At 39.9% G+C, this 15,900-nt stretch overlaps 1 protein-coding gene across 1 annotated transcript; it reads right to left on the bottom strand.

Moving 5' to 3' along the window:
- Positions 1-298: 298 nt before the first annotated feature.
- Positions 299-15,707, bottom strand: LOC139737125 (trafficking protein particle complex subunit 3-like). The gene is made up of 6 exons (XM_071647802.1): positions 15,618-15,707; positions 12,305-12,393; positions 9,237-9,334; positions 6,687-6,786; positions 3,736-3,918; positions 299-1,117 (listed from the first exon to the last, which is right to left on the bottom strand). The coding sequence occupies exons 2-6, from the start codon at positions 12,344-12,346 to the stop codon at positions 998-1,000; spliced, it is 543 nt and encodes a 180-aa protein (XP_071503903.1). The 5' UTR covers positions 12,347-12,393; positions 15,618-15,707; the 3' UTR covers positions 299-997.
- Positions 15,708-15,900: the final 193 nt, after the last annotated feature.

A 15,900-nucleotide genomic window follows, 5' to 3' on the forward strand; every position in this document is an offset into this window, starting at 1 on the left:
TTTTGTGTTTTGTGTTTTTTTTTTTTTTTTTTTTTTGGAAGGGGGGATTGGGATGGATACTGATCTCTTAACTTTTCAGTTGAGTTTGTGACCTTTTAAGTGGCCATTTTGGGAAGCTTATAGCAATAATGATTCCATGGGACAAAGGGCTTTACATCCCCTGTGAAAGCAATAAGGATGAAAGCCTTGCCAACAGGTACTACTTCTATTGCCTGCGGACTTGACGCAAGGACTTAGTGATTTGAACAAAACATAATAGGATAAACAGAATTACGTGTATATAGGAACACTTGGCACAATTCTATATCCTCCTCCACATCAGCCACAATCATGTTTTAACAGGGGTGCAAAATAATGAATTGAGTGGATTTCACAAGTCCTGGGATAACGTCTAGAGGCTTAGCTTTCCCCAAATTCAAAGTTTAGAAGACATTTGTCTTATAACCAGGAAGTCAAATCCATTGTTAAAGTTATCCATGCGAGTTGAAGCATACCCTTGTGAGTGTAGGTACTAACCTGTGTGCTATATACCTGTCTCCATGCACTTGACAGCACAGCCAATACATTTTGCGTGGTTATGACATCATTATCAGCCTCAGCAAATTGTGCCACTCTGTTGCATGCGTGCACAATTAGATAATTTCTCTGAAAGCAATATGATACTGCCATATCTAGTGTGATATAGAGAAACGTACAAAAAATCTGATCAAATTTCAAACTTGCCCCCAACTGTTATCTGTATCTGTTATGAGTATCATTGTAACCCAAGTCAAAACTAAAAGTGACGAACCTTGGAGGTAACTTTGAGGCAACATGTACATTTTTTATGTATGTTTATATAATATTTCTTTTCAAATGAACAGAAACTGAAACCAGGATGTATAGGACACAATGTACAAGATAATCATCATTAAACAAATATTGGGAATGGTCATAGCCTATCTGTGCTGTGACATCTATGTACATGAATATTTACAAATCTCTGACATTCTTACAGCTACTCTTCTCCTGCTGGCAGTGCATCTTCTAATCTCTTGATGAATTTCACTCTGATCTCCGTTTGATTATCTCCTTTAAGGGTGTCCTGGACAAACCTTACACTGACATCCATTTGCACCTGTGCGGGAAAAAAATATGACTGTTATTTGTAAGTGAATCCTTTCATACTGATCAAGTTCTTATTTGTTCATAACTGTGAGAAAATTACTCACTTGTTTGACATATATGTAGGCTTGGTCAGCATTTTGTCTCAGCAAAGCATCAAAATGTTCGATATAATGGCATTAATATTTCATGAACATCACTTGAATGTTGGTCGGTGGCCCTTTGCAATAGATATACTCAATAAAAAGTACAGTAAACCTCGCTTAAGTTGACATCGCATAAGTCGACAACTCGCTTAAGTGGACACGATAGAAAAGTCCCGATTTTTGCCTTTGTTATTCCTTGAAAATTTCCTCGTATTAGTTGACATTTATAAGTCGACAACTCGCGTAAGTCGACATGATTTTCAGTGCCAACTGAACTGAAATACGTGTTAATTCCCTCGTCTAAGTCGACATAATTTTTTCGCTCAAATTCTTATCGCAGTTCTCTGAAAAAGAATTGTTTTCCCGCTCCGATTCGCAGCATTTCTTCTCGCTAATTCGCTAGTGTACGGCGCGGTAGCGTTCCCGCCATGCATCCATTGTCTTGTACGCCTGAATAGAAAGGGTATACACTCATTTACACTGGAGTACTACACATAGAGTTACCAGTGTTTGTGTCTGTGTGTATCGTTTGGTGCAGGTCAGTGTGATGCAACTTATGGTGCAAACGTCAAAATCAATCAAATGCAGATGTATCAAATCACACGCAACTTTGCATTTAAACGCAAGTGCGTTCCTGAAAAGACTTGCGTTTGATGATCATATGAAACTAGAAAATAATTTTACGAACCTGAAACATTTAAACGCAACTCTAAAAATCAAATGCAAGTCCATCACATCATGTAACGCTGTATTTAAATGCAAGAGCGTTGCTGAAAAGACTTGCAGTTTTCGTACGAAACTGGAAACTGCGTTCAAACGCATCTCTAAAACTCTACGGAAGTGCGTTGTTGTTGAAAAGACTTGCACTATCTTTTTATTTTGTACGCAAAATTAAGAATTAAACGCCACTCTGAAAATCAAATGCAAGTCCATCAAATCACACGGAATGCTGAAAAGACTTACGTTTGATAATCATACGAAACTAGAAAATTGTAGGAAACTAAAACTCAATTAAACGTAACTCTAAAAATCAAATGCAAGTCCATCAAATCACATCACGCAACGCTGTATTTAAACGCAAGAGTGTTGCAGAAAAGACTTGCGGTTTTCGTACGAAACTAGAAACTGCGGTTAAACGCATCTCTAAAACTCTACAGAAGTGAGTTAGTGTTGAAAAGACTTGCATTATTTTTTTATTTCGTACGCAAATTTAAAATATCAAACGGAACTTTCGCCGTGACCGAACTTAGTCTGCACTCGCAGGGGAAAGACATCGCAACATTTACACGTTTCAAACTACCGAAACGCACGCTGCTTCGCGAAATGTCAATGAAAAAATGGTAACAAATAATTGTTACAGTTCGCTTTGCCAAAGGTTTAAATCTCAGTCCAAAGTTGAATTAGTCCCACAATGGAAGAAGTTTGTTTTTACGAAGGTTAGTTAATCCGAAAATAAGATGTCATTTTTCGGATTAACAAACTTTCCTTGTTTCTTTTTTTTTGTTCAGACGGGCCCGCGCCGTACAGAGCGGTAATGTTGCGAATCGGAGCGCGAGAACAATTCATTTTCAGGATTCCCGCTGTCTCAAAATCTCTCTAGAGGTTTGGGAATTGTGCGTTGTCCTTCCTAATCCGCGGAGATTTATGCATGAACTACAACATTATTGTTGCTAATGTCAGTAGGCATATTTTGACGGCAAAAGGAGTAAGATTTAGATAGCGATCCGCATCGTGATCCAAATCTTACTCTGTACAGGGGAAATTAGTTTTCACTTATAAGTCGACAAAATGTCGACTTACGCGCGACTTTCGCATAAGTCGACGTGTTTTGCTCAGTCCCGATTATGTCGACTTACGCGAGGTTGACTGTAGTTCACAATGATAGCAAACTTGCATGGTAAAAACAAGGGGGCTCTTTGGATTAGTTTGTTGCTGTGGAATATCCCTTCACTGTGAGTCAATGTTCTATGAGATCTCTACACAATGGACCAAAGTGAGTAACTTGAATGACTTGTTGAAATGACTCTTCCAGTTGACTACAGAGGACTGGATGTAACTTTGATCTCAGATTGTGTTTAGTAGGAGGCAGATCAAATCAACTGGTACTCTATTGTGCTCAGACATGACACATTTCAACATCAGGACTTACAACAACAGGCTCTGCTGTCCAGTGGACATTACTTGGTATAGAGAAATTACTTGGCATGGCATCCCTTGATAAAAATGGTCTGTTTAATACACCACATCTATTACATGCATTGAGGATTTTTAGATGATTTACACAGAACAGTTTGGCTATTATATATCAATTGAATAAGAACATAGCATGTTTACAAATAGTAATCAGTGATGTGATTCCTATTTCACTTCCTGATCTAAATACCATAATGGTTTTGTTTCCTTGTTTATCATCACAACACTGCCACCTGCAAACCTGTTTGAACCTAACATATTGTAAGATTGGCGACTCTGGGTGACAACTCACCGTTTCCAGGGCACCCCTGATGACACCACACAGTACGTTGGAATAGTTCAGGTTGCTGTGGTCTTCTGGAAGCTCCACAAAGTCAGTCAAAGGGTTAGTGTCCATCAGCAAGGAGAATTCATCACCAGCTGCACTCCAGTTTGAGATGCTGGGGGTAACTCCCAGGAACATGCGGAACCCAGACTGGACAGAGAGAGGGAAACCAAAATAGGCAGCAGCATCATGTAGCAGCATCTGGTTGATAACACTGTGACACATTAAGGGGATGGTATAGTATGGGTGGAGATGAGGACTGGGCTTCTAACCTTTTGCAAGATACCAAGAAATAAGTTATGAAATAGTACAGAACTTATCATTCTAATAGGAGGAATTCAAGTTTATTTGATGAAAATCGGTTTTGAAAAACAAAGTGCAAAAAAAGTGATCCTAATAAAAGATGGGTCCCACCTTTTATTAGGATTGCTCTGTTTTGCTATCTCAGCCATTAAACAACCAATTTTCACCAAATAAACATTGAATTCCTCTCGGAATTACATGCTCTTTCACATTCTATAAGAGGTTTCTCTTTATCTCATCAAAAAATGTTAGAAACCTGACGTTAGGTCTCAACCAAAACTATATGATCCTTTAACATCTTTACCAATGTGCCAGTACTCGTTCCTAAATGTTTTCAAACATGGACCATTCAAAGAATAAACAACATCTTACAAAGACAAACACTATCCACAGATACACACTGATACTGAATTTAACAGATTATTTTGGAAATGCCGGTTCATGCGTAAAGGATAGAGGTTGGCCAGGGGTGCAAATGCCCACAGACTGCCATACAATCATGACTTCTGTCTGCAGTCCATTACAAGATGTCTGGAGATGAGACAGTTTCTTTATTTCTTCCAACAAAAGATGAAAATCTTCATAATAGCATTATTACCCAGGAGAGATATAACTGTACGTAATTAACAGAATGTGAAAAGTCTGATCATAGCTCTTGGTGGTTGGGTCTAATTTGTCTGACATTAAATGGTCCTGAACAACTGAGTCACAATTGTCTGTCTGTGTGTGTGTGTGTGTGGGTGGGTGTGTGTGTGTGTGTGGGGGGGGGGTTCAAACACATGCTAGGAGGTGGAGGAAAGCAGACCCCCCCCCCCCACCACACACACACACACACACACACACACACACACTTCCAACCTCCCAATCATTGTAGGATCAAATTAGTTCATGGCTATTAAAATGAGATGTGTGAAATGAGGAAAGCTGGTTGTGACACAGATTTCATCTATAACAATGAGGATATCCCCAAGCAGGAAGGAAGTTTCATCAATTGACAGAACTCTGTCTTCCTCTATAGTGGAAAATCTGTACACCAGTGGGCAATGTCCCATTCTATATTCTCTTCGTGCATGCTAGCTTCAATGACATGGTTGTCACACCAAAATGGAAGCACTGTACTACTTACTAATAGACATGATGAAACCAAACCTGCAAAACCAAAACCAAATACATACGGTACAAAAGCTTGTAAATCTTTAAAACAACCAGTATACTGTATAATATATACATATATACATGGGCGTCGATTTGTTTTCATGATAGGGGTGGGGGGGGGGGGGCAAAACTTGGAAGCCAATGTGCAAGGGAATGGAGTGACTGAGCGGGGAAGGTTGTCGATGGGGGTATCTCCCTCCCACATGAGGGAGATCAGACCTGAAATTCAGCAAATCTGATAAAGAGTTATGGTGAAATATTCCGATTTTTTTCTCTATGAAAAAAAAAGGAAAAAAAACATTCAAGAAGCTGTGAATGGTTAAATCGTGATATCTCAGCTCTTGTTTTACATGTGGGTCATCACTTAGTACTAAGCCTATGGGGGAGAAGAGGAGGGTGTGGGAGGGGGATACCCCCTCCCACCGGACAGAGCTTTTGCATTTTGAGAATTGAAATGAAATGATCTGATGCACACTTTTTGTTGAATTAACTTGTAAATTCCCAAAGTGTACTACAATATGTACATGTAAGTCTACAGAAATCGACCATGCAAGTGAAGGGTCAGGTATCCCTGCCTCATTCGAGGGAGCTTTTACATTTTTAGAATTGAAATTAAACTATCTGGTGCATGCTTTTTGATGGAATATCCGGAAATTTGTCAATTGTCAAAGAAGAGAAGTTCGTCTGTGGAGGGAGACCAAGCGGGGGAAGGATGTGGGAGGGGATATTTTCCCTTCTACATGAGGGAGCGCTTGCATTTTTATGATTGCAGTTCAACTATCTGGTACACACTTTTGATGGTATATTTCAAAAATTGTCGATCCCCAGTGTAGCCATCTGTGCATGGAGGGGAGCTAAGCAGGGGGAGGGCGTGGGAGGAGGTATTCCACAACCCCTCCCTCCCATACAAGAGAGATTTTGCAGTATATGAGTATATAACATTTGAAACCAGGCCAGCCTCTTGACATGCATACACAAGTATGAGTGTCAGCGGAGACTCGTCCACTCACAAATACGATCTGATTTTTTTCAACAGTGTGCTATCTGAGCCCACAGTACATTGTATTACAAACTAGTAGCGGTTAACAGTCACTGGTTTGTAGAATTCTTGGCTAGCAGTACAACAGTGAATATTATGCACTGGACCTAACAGAGATCCCTATTCAAACGGAACATGTGCATGACATTACAACCAGTATAGGTGAATTTCCAATGTTTTTTGGGTCACCCCAAAGTAGTACATACCAAAAAAGTTGATGTGGCAACTCAAAAAAAAAAAAACAGGGATGTGAAACACAAGTTTTGATATCTTCATCTGTATTTTGAAAAATAGTAAATAGTTTGTAAAAAAAGATTGATGCGGCGCCCAAATTGGATGTGTGTAAGGATGAGAAACTACTTTCTGTGTTTTACTTGGCCTTATTTCTAGTCTGAACTTGCAAAGACAGAGTGATACTTACCTTGGCAATGATGTCTGCTGTTTCTCTGAAGTCATTACACCTGCCAACCCCTGACCTAGCTAGGAAATCTTCCACCAGACGAATGCCAATGTTGTAGCCCCTGACAGAATGTATTATTTTGGAAGAAGAGGTCATTCATGAATATTTGAGATCAACTCAACATTGCTATTATAAGATGTTAAAGGGATGGTTCAGTATTGGTGGAGATGAGAATTGGGCTTTAACTTTTTTGCGAGATACCAAGAAAACAAGGAGAAGTAGAAATTACGCGGTGCGTAATATATGTCCCCGCCGGAAGTAGCATTTTGTAGCAAAATGTACAATATAGGTCAAAAATCAAGGTCAAAGAAGTCAAAGGTCAAAATTCTGTGTAGAAGTTTTGAAGCCCTCACCTAGTGCCATCACATAAAGCAAACGGAATCGAAATCGGGTTAGAAATGGCGGAGTAGCATTTTGTAGCCAATGTACAATATAGGTCAAAAATCAAGGTCAAAGAAGTCAAAGGTCAAAATTCTGTGTAGAAGTTTTGAAGCCCTCACCTAGTGCCATCACATAAAGCAAACGGAATCAAAATCGGGTTAGAAACGGCGAAGGAGTAGCATTTTGTAGCAAAATGTGCAATACAGGTCAAAAATCAAGGTCAAAGGTCAAAGAAGTCAAAGGTCAAAATTCTGTGTACAAGATTTGAAGCCCTCACTTAGTGCCATCACATAAAGCAAACAGAATCGAAATCGGGTTATAAATGGCGAAGGAGTAGCATTTTGTAGCAAAATGTACAATATAGGTCAAAGGTCAAGGTCAAAGGTAACAAATGAAATTCTGTGTAGAAGTTTCACAGCTCCCATGTAGTGCTATCATACAAAGCAAACAGAATCAAAATTGGCTCATAAATGACAGAGAAGTAGCAAATTGAACATTTTGATCACACACGGACGCACACACGGACGCACGGACACACACACGGACACACGCACGGACACACACACGTACGGAGCCCGTTTCATAGTCCCCTGCTCGAACTCGTTCGGCGGGGACAACAGATTGTGAAATAGTACAGAGCATACCATTTTAAGATGAATTCAAAGTTTATTTGATGAAAATTGGGTTTGGAATAGCTGAAACATCCAAAAACACAGTTAAACAAAACGATCGTAATAAAATGTGGGTCCCACACTTTATTAGGATCGCTCTGTTTTGGATATCTCAGCCATTTCAAAATCAATTTTCATCAAATAAACATTGAAATCCTCGTGGAATTACATGCTCTTTCATATTTCATAAGAGGTTTCTCACTATCTCACCAAAAAATTATAAAAACCTGAAGTTAAGTCTCAACCAAAACTATACGATCCCTTTCAGAACCATACGTAACACACTGAGATAAAGATTCTCTGGAAGCAAGATGGATATTATCTAGTATGTTATCATAGAAACTATGATAAATAATGGGGCCATAACAACACATTTTTGATGACACAGAAGAGAATGACAACCTCATGACATCACAATATGAGCACTTCAAAAGTATCCCTCCTCTCTGCATGATTGCAAACCGGGTAGCAACTGTTTACACTGTGACCAATACCTGAACATATTTGCAATGGCACACTAAAGAATTCACAAAATGAGGTGTAATTAGTAAACACAAATCAAGTGAAATTAATTAGCAAAGCTGTTCTCATAAAGTCTGAATGTAACATTGTAGTAAATCTTGAAAACTGTATGAGAGCAAATTCAAACATGGTTCATACTGAATTTAAGAAATGGAGGCATTATTTTACACTTTTAAAATGTATACTCTATAAAGAAGTTCTGTACCTCTACCTGGTAATCAATATCATAAAATCAGTGCAATACACAAATTTGTAGAAATTCACCAAATTTAGCAAAAATGTTGCTCTGAGCGGTGAATTTACACATACTTGTCAAATCATCGAAAAATTATGCTCTGAGAGATAATTTGATGGAAGTGTCATGATTGTGACTCATACACAACTTAGGCAACATCCTAAGTTTTCAATGCATGCTTATGTGTGCATCTTTCATTGTAGGTAATATCATTACCCTTGTCTCTAAACTTCATTTAAAAAAAAAATAAAAACTTACATTGTACTTATAAGATAGTTCAATTCCTAATCAACATCATCTTTTGACATGTCAGGAGTACTTACTGAACTTGAAATTACTTTTAATAAAGATAAAGAAAAAAATAATGTTCCTAAAAAACCCCACAAATTTCTTTGTCCATATCAGGGCAATTCCCCCCCCCCCAACCCCCCCCCGGCTAAATACTGGTTAGTGGTAAGGTTAGAGTAAAAATTAGGGTTACAGTTAGGTTTAGAGTCAGAGTTTGGGTTAGGGTAAGGATTAGGTTCAGGATTAGGATTAGGGATAGGGTCAGGGGAAGGGTCTGGGATAATTGCCCAGGGGGTAATTGCCCTAGACCCTCTTTGTCTCCATCTGTCAAGAAAAAAAAATCACCAACTATCTGAAAAACTTATTGTTCTGGTGAATGTGTCCTGTACATTGGCTATGAAGCAATGGTCTTACATTTTGTCGAGCTGCTTGTTGACTTCTTCATCACTCTCATAATCCTTGACCAGCTGAGAGACCAGGGCACCATATGTTAAAGTAAACAATTCTTGACTCTGCAATACAATGGAGTGTGGATGTTTTTAAGAATTCATGGTCACAGTTCACTCAGAGTAAACCATCATAGGATAATAAGAGAGGGGGGGGGGGGGGGGTCGCAATCACCTGAGTATTGCAAGTTCACCTTCCACGCATGTGACTTCTACCTGAGAACATTGCAAACTTGGGGGGGGGGGGGGCAACTTTGAGGGCTTCTATGGGGGCAAGGTATTCATAGAAGTGGCAAAGAAAGTGTGAATTTTCAACTTACTAGCAAATAAGAATGATACTAGTTATACACTGCATGCAAAAAACTTACCAAACTCTGCTAACTAGTAAGTTAGAATTCAACATTTTTGAAGTGGTTAAGAGTATATCGCGCTAGATTTCTGACGAGTGGTGGTACGAGGGGTACGAGTAAATTCAGCGGCGACCAGCTGGAGCATACGAAGCCCCGGCCCCTAAAGTTGACATACAGTACTTGTAAAGACGTAGCGGCATGCAAACGCATGAGCTATAGCGCACATGACTGTAATCAAGGGTGACACGCCGCGCGTTTGTAACGTGGTGGCGCAATGAAAAAAAAACAAAAACAAAAGAAAGTGGAATTTCTCGCAGAAATAGTATTGCGCCGTCTACTGTGCTGTGCGAATGCTACTTACAGCGACTGGGCTGTGTATACTAGTAGTTCGACGTGGACGTGCTATATGTACGTAAACAAGCTTAGCCAGTTTATATACATAACATCACTCTTAAAAATACCTGCCAAGTCTGTCTACTATAAATAACCTTGAAAGTGCATTACTAATGTATTTACTCAGAGTATTTCCAGGTTTAAACTAGAAATATCACTGAAGGCGATTAATACCCCCGCCCCGTTACGACAGTCTTACCCAAGGAATGATCTTTCCTTGATCTTCTGCCATTTAAATGCTGTTACCATGGCAACGCAGCTTCCGACACGTCCGAAAAATATATCTTGCACATCTTCCCACCAAGACTATTGTGTGTGCCACATTTCATAAGCTTTTGTCAAAAACTGAGGAAGTAGTTCAATCCACAAGATCTTTCTTTGATCTTCCGCCATTAATATGCCGTTACCATGGCAACGCAGCTTCCGACACATCCAAAAAATATGTCTTGCACATCTTCCCACCAAGACCAATGTGTGTGCCACATTTCATGAGCTTCAGTCGAATACAGAGGAAGTAGTTCAATCCGCAAGATCTTTCCTTGATCTTCTGCCATTTATATGCCGTTACCATGGCAACGCAGCTTCCGACACGTCCGAAAAATATGTCTTCCACATCTTCCCACCACGATCAAGGTGTGTGCCACATTTCATAAGCTTTGGTCAAAAAACTGAGGAAGTAGTTAAATCCGCAAGATCTTTCCTTGATCTTCTGCCATTAATATGCCGTTACCATGGCAACGTACTTTCGGGTACTGTCAAAAAATGCGTCTTGCACATCTACAACCAAAGGCACACATCTGTACCAAGTTTCATGGAAATTGGGCAAAAACTGAGGAAGTAGTTTGCAACACAAAATTTTCCATCATTTTGGCTCATAATATGTGAGCTGTTACCATGGCAACATACTTTTTGTCACTGTCAAGAAATGTGTCATGCTGACCTATATCCTAAGACAAACATTCAATATGAATTCCATGAGAATTGGAAGAACACTGATGAAGCAGTTTTGCCATGAAGCATTTTGCCCTATATTTTACCAATAACATGCCGTTACCATGGCAACGCACTTTTTGCCACTGCGGAAATATGTGTCTTGCACATTAAGATATTCAGATGAACATCTGTACCTAATTTCATAAAAATTGATCAAAAACTGTGGGAGGAGTTCGCGACGCAAGATTTGTACCCATTTTTGCCCATAATATGCTGTTACCATGGCAACGTACTTTTGGGTACTGTCAAAAAATACGTCTTGCACATCTACAACCCAAGGCACACATCTGTGCCAAGTTTTATGGGAATCGGTTGAAAACTGAGGAAGTAGTTCGCGATGTAAGATTTGCAACGGACCGACCGCCCGCCCGACCGCCCGCCCGACCGACCGCCCGACCGACCGCCCGACCGCCCGACCGTCCGCTGATTCCTATATACCCCCTTCAAACTTCGTTTGGCGGGGGTATAACAATATTATTTTCCTTTTTTGAAATAGGGAGTTCTATGGTCCTTGTATTGTACATAAATTGTCACCCTTGTGATAATGCACTGGGTTTGGTGTCTAATCTAACCATGTGTTTTCAAGAAGACGAAGAAAATGTGTTGCCTGGATCTGCCACGAACAAGGTAGAAACTACAGTCACCAACCTATATTATATGTTTGATGATAATGGCATGACTCTGCAAATCATACAACAAGAACACTGAAATGTAGGCAGTACTCCTCAAGAGCAAAGGGAGTGCTTTTCAAAGTGCACAAGTCATGCCATATGGACAAGGGGAGATAATTTTTTACACGTTAGACCTGGAAAACGATGTGAGGGCAGAAGAACAGTTGTACATTAAATTTCCTGACACATTGGTAGGCAGTGCTGCATTGCAGGTGCAGTCAGAGAGGCTAATAAACAGAGAGTTAATTTCACGTTATCTTCATCTTTATTTCTATTCCTTTTTATTAGTACGTAGGCGACTCCCATTAAAATGAAGTCCTTGGGACTGGCAGTTTTCTGTCAATATATGTCAAATTTCATGACATACAATTGTAAATCCCAACAGATAAGGACATAGAGATATACAGATGATGATTTTGTGACCTGAATTTTTACCTTGCTGTACTGAGAATTTTGTTATAACCCTGTTCATTATAACAGGAGTACACATTGCTCCTTGTCTGCTCCAAATTTGTGACACCATTTCTTACTGAGGTGATGCAACTGCTATTCAATCAGATCAATTACTAGGAATTGGCCAAAGAGGATGGCAGGTGAAAGAAATGGAAGATCCCAAGTGGCAAACTTACAATTTTCCGGGGATCGGTGGTCCTACTGCTCTGTCGTGACATTCTGTCAACTCTCAGAATAGTTGTAATACAGTCTTCTGCTTGTGTTCCTGTGGATTTATTCGAAAATGAATGATGCACGTGTTTGAGTTCAATACTATTCCAATCATGATGGTATAAAATGCACATAAACACAGTGACTGTTATACAAGCCTGAAAAAAAAAAAATAAACAGCATTACTAGAAAAGATTAACTGTCATTAATTTTGATGATAGGGTGTTCTCTACTGTTTTCTACAGCAATTCAATCTTGGAGTTGGAGGTCACCGAGTTTGATCCCATTGACAAATCTCAACAAGGTACCACCTGAAAGAGCACATCTTGATCAATGGATATCATGAAAAAAAGTCTCAACACTGCCTGTGGCTGTGTGCTGTACTCCCTGGAAAATGTTGGACTAAGCTGAGCTTGCTCATAAATCATAAATCATATACTGTATGCGCTGTTATTTTCACGAACAGATATTTTCGCTAATGACAAGGTCATACACATTTTCGAGAGATATTGTTTTCGCGAATCGACGCCGACACTTACATTAATGCTCTATTATCAAAGCGCATGGAGACATTTTCGCATGTTGTTCAATTCATGATCCAACTGTGACTCGCGAAATTCGTGAAAATTAAACCCTCGTGAAAATAACAGCTTATACAGTAAACAAGACCTAGGGGGTGGTATTCTGAAAATCTTCCTAAGTTTATTCCTAAGACAGAAAGTTAGGAAGTGCCTAGGAAAGACAGAATTGGTATTGTGAAATGTCTTCCTACAAAAGCTGTAGGAACTTCTTAACCCGTTGAGGACGAGTCCCGAATATACTCGGGCAAGTGTCTATGGGAAAAGCGTGTTGTAGCAAAATCAAACTGTCCTCAACAGGTTAATGCAAATTAAGTCATCCTTATCCCCTATCCCCTTAAGCCAATACAAAATGTCTTATCATAAGGAACCAAACAATGACAATAATGTATGATTATGATGGTGTGTATGCTCACACTTTGTGCGTAGATTTTACGAAGTGTCCTACTCCTAGTATACATGTATAGTAAAACCATCAGTTTTTTGGACACTTGGCCTTTTCTGCAAAATTTGTTCAACTTGAATAATACATACAAAATTATACCTATAACAATGTATGTTAAAATCTTCAACAAACTACTTTTTCTCAGTATTGATTTTGTTAATATATGCATCATTTTCACAAAATCCCCAAATATTATCACAGGTCTTGAAAATCCCCCAGAATTCAGACACGCGCTATGCGTGTTCAATGTCAATACGCATAAAAGGCCGCTGAAAAATCTCGCAACAGAACGGCGTGATTTTTCAATTTTTAGCGCTTTTTCGGCGACCCTGATTCTTAACACGGGACCTAATTTGTGCGCGTCGTGGAAAAGTTGCGCTGATTCTGCATTTTTGACGGCAAAATTTGGGATTTTAGATGGATTTTTGGAAATAACTAGGGCACTTTCTTGTGGTGAATGAGTGTGCCAGTATGTGAAATGATGTGATATGCATGTGTTGTGACAGTAGAAATCGCTGGCTTGTGATAAGTGTCCGGATTCTGGAGGCCGGCCGAAAACTGCTGGGTTTTTTTTACTCTATGTGTGGTATGCATGTCTAGAGCGTCTCGCTGTAAGTTTAGCAGTACAGATCTATTACCAAATACTGTAAAACAAGATATATTCGCGGCATGAAATTTTCACAAATTGGAGCCGACGGCCTTTTTTGCGTGAATTGCCACTGGCATTCAATGCATAGAATAGAAACTCTAGGTCTAGATCCCTGTAGACGAGAACTTTCGCGTGCATTTTAATTTCGCGAATCTTGGTGCTCACAAAATTCACAAAATTAAAATGCACGCGAACATTCCTCGTTTTACAGTATGTTGTATGTACTTGCCATGAATAGCTAGCGTCATTGAGCACTAGATGGCTCTCTCGCGCAAATACATCGTTTTCTGCACACGCAGTGCTCAACTCTTCGCGATGATCGCTAACTGTAGCAGTTATGACAGGGTGCATTGATATCATTCTTTTCAAAAGTAATACGGCCCTATGTCAAACGACATGTTCGAATCACAAACCTGAACTACTTTTGCCTTCCTTGTACGTTGGTTTAAGTCTGCTACGAACCGCTAAGGTAGCCCGAGGAGGACGATCTGGTAGCACGCCAAGTCGAAATTTCGCACTTATTTGTCGTGACCTTGGTGTATTTTGTACTTAATCCACATTGCGCAAAATATGGCAATGTCGAAACTTATCTTTTTTCAAAATTGAAGTGTTTTCTGATTTTTTGAAAGGAAGATTTATCGACCCCAAGTAAGCCCATGTGGTAAGAACGGTACATGAAATGGACCTTGCAATGCCTGTTTCAGTGAAATTGGCTGCCCGATCGCGCAGCCCGTGGAGAGCTTCACGGTTGCTCCCACGGGAGTCGTTATAGGTGTTGTGTGATTTACGCCTGCCCGCGGACACCGCGCGGCGGCCGCGCGCTGGCTCGGCGCTAGCGAGCTCTCTACTTATGAATATGATGATGGGCGAATCGAAGCCACCGCTACGACAGGCCTACCTGTATGCGAAAAGTTATTAAAATGCGAGATTTTTCCAAGAAAATGAAAAGATGGACTGATTTAAACACTGTTCATGTGTATGTTACATATCAATCTACGGATAATTGATCTCATTTCATGGTTCGGTGAAAATCTAATTTTCTTATGATGAAGGCTACGGCATGAACGGGCTCACAGCCACATACTGCCACAATTACTCTAAATAAATTTATAAACAATGGTCGTAGCAGTCCTCCCAGCCCGACACCAATCTCTTCCCTATTAAAATAAAGAATGTAAACTGTCCATTCACCCACCACGCACGGAGTTACTACTATTACTAATATTTTACTAACATTGTTAAATGTTAGATAGATCTAGGCCTGTAAGTTTTAGGTAGGATCACATACAACTTGAAGAAACGACCAAAAGTCTCAACAGGACTACCTACTACTTCCATATCACACTGATCTGATGCTGAAGAGAGCTAACGTTAGAGAGAGGTGCCTGAATGTCAATGATACGATACTATAAATTATAATAGGCCTGATTTAAAGGTTTTAACAACATGCCACACAAAATCTAGCACATGGGACTGACAAGTGACATCAAACATCAATGACAGTGACCTCATACCTCTGGGCTGGGTAAAACAAACAAAGAAAAACAAATCCACTGGTAAGTCAATAATTCTACAATACTGGGAAACAGAGGCTGTATGTCAACTACCTTCCCCTCTAGCTCAGTTGGTACACTATTCCATCAAAAACTGAAGATATTTCTCGCCACACAGTTCCTTTCGTCGTCCGTGTCGTTCCGCGGGTAGGTGTGGGGCGTACGTACGCGTATACATCAATCATATGGGGCCGGGGATATATGACCGGTACCACACAGCTAGCTTAGCTCGCTCGTAGAGCTAGAGATTTTCTCCGCGTGACCCAAGCCGTGTCTACCGTCTATGTGCAGTGCACAAAGATCGGTATCAGCTCCTGTTTTGTGTATAAAGTTAAAG

The sequence above is a fragment of the Diadema antillarum genome, unplaced genomic scaffold (genome assembly GCF_040938485.1).
Source record: "Diadema antillarum isolate AM-2024a unplaced genomic scaffold, OU_Dant_1.0 seq00000682_RagTag, whole genome shotgun sequence".
In the NCBI taxonomy this organism is placed as follows: Eukaryota; Metazoa; Echinodermata; class Echinoidea; order Diadematoida; family Diadematidae; genus Diadema; species Diadema antillarum.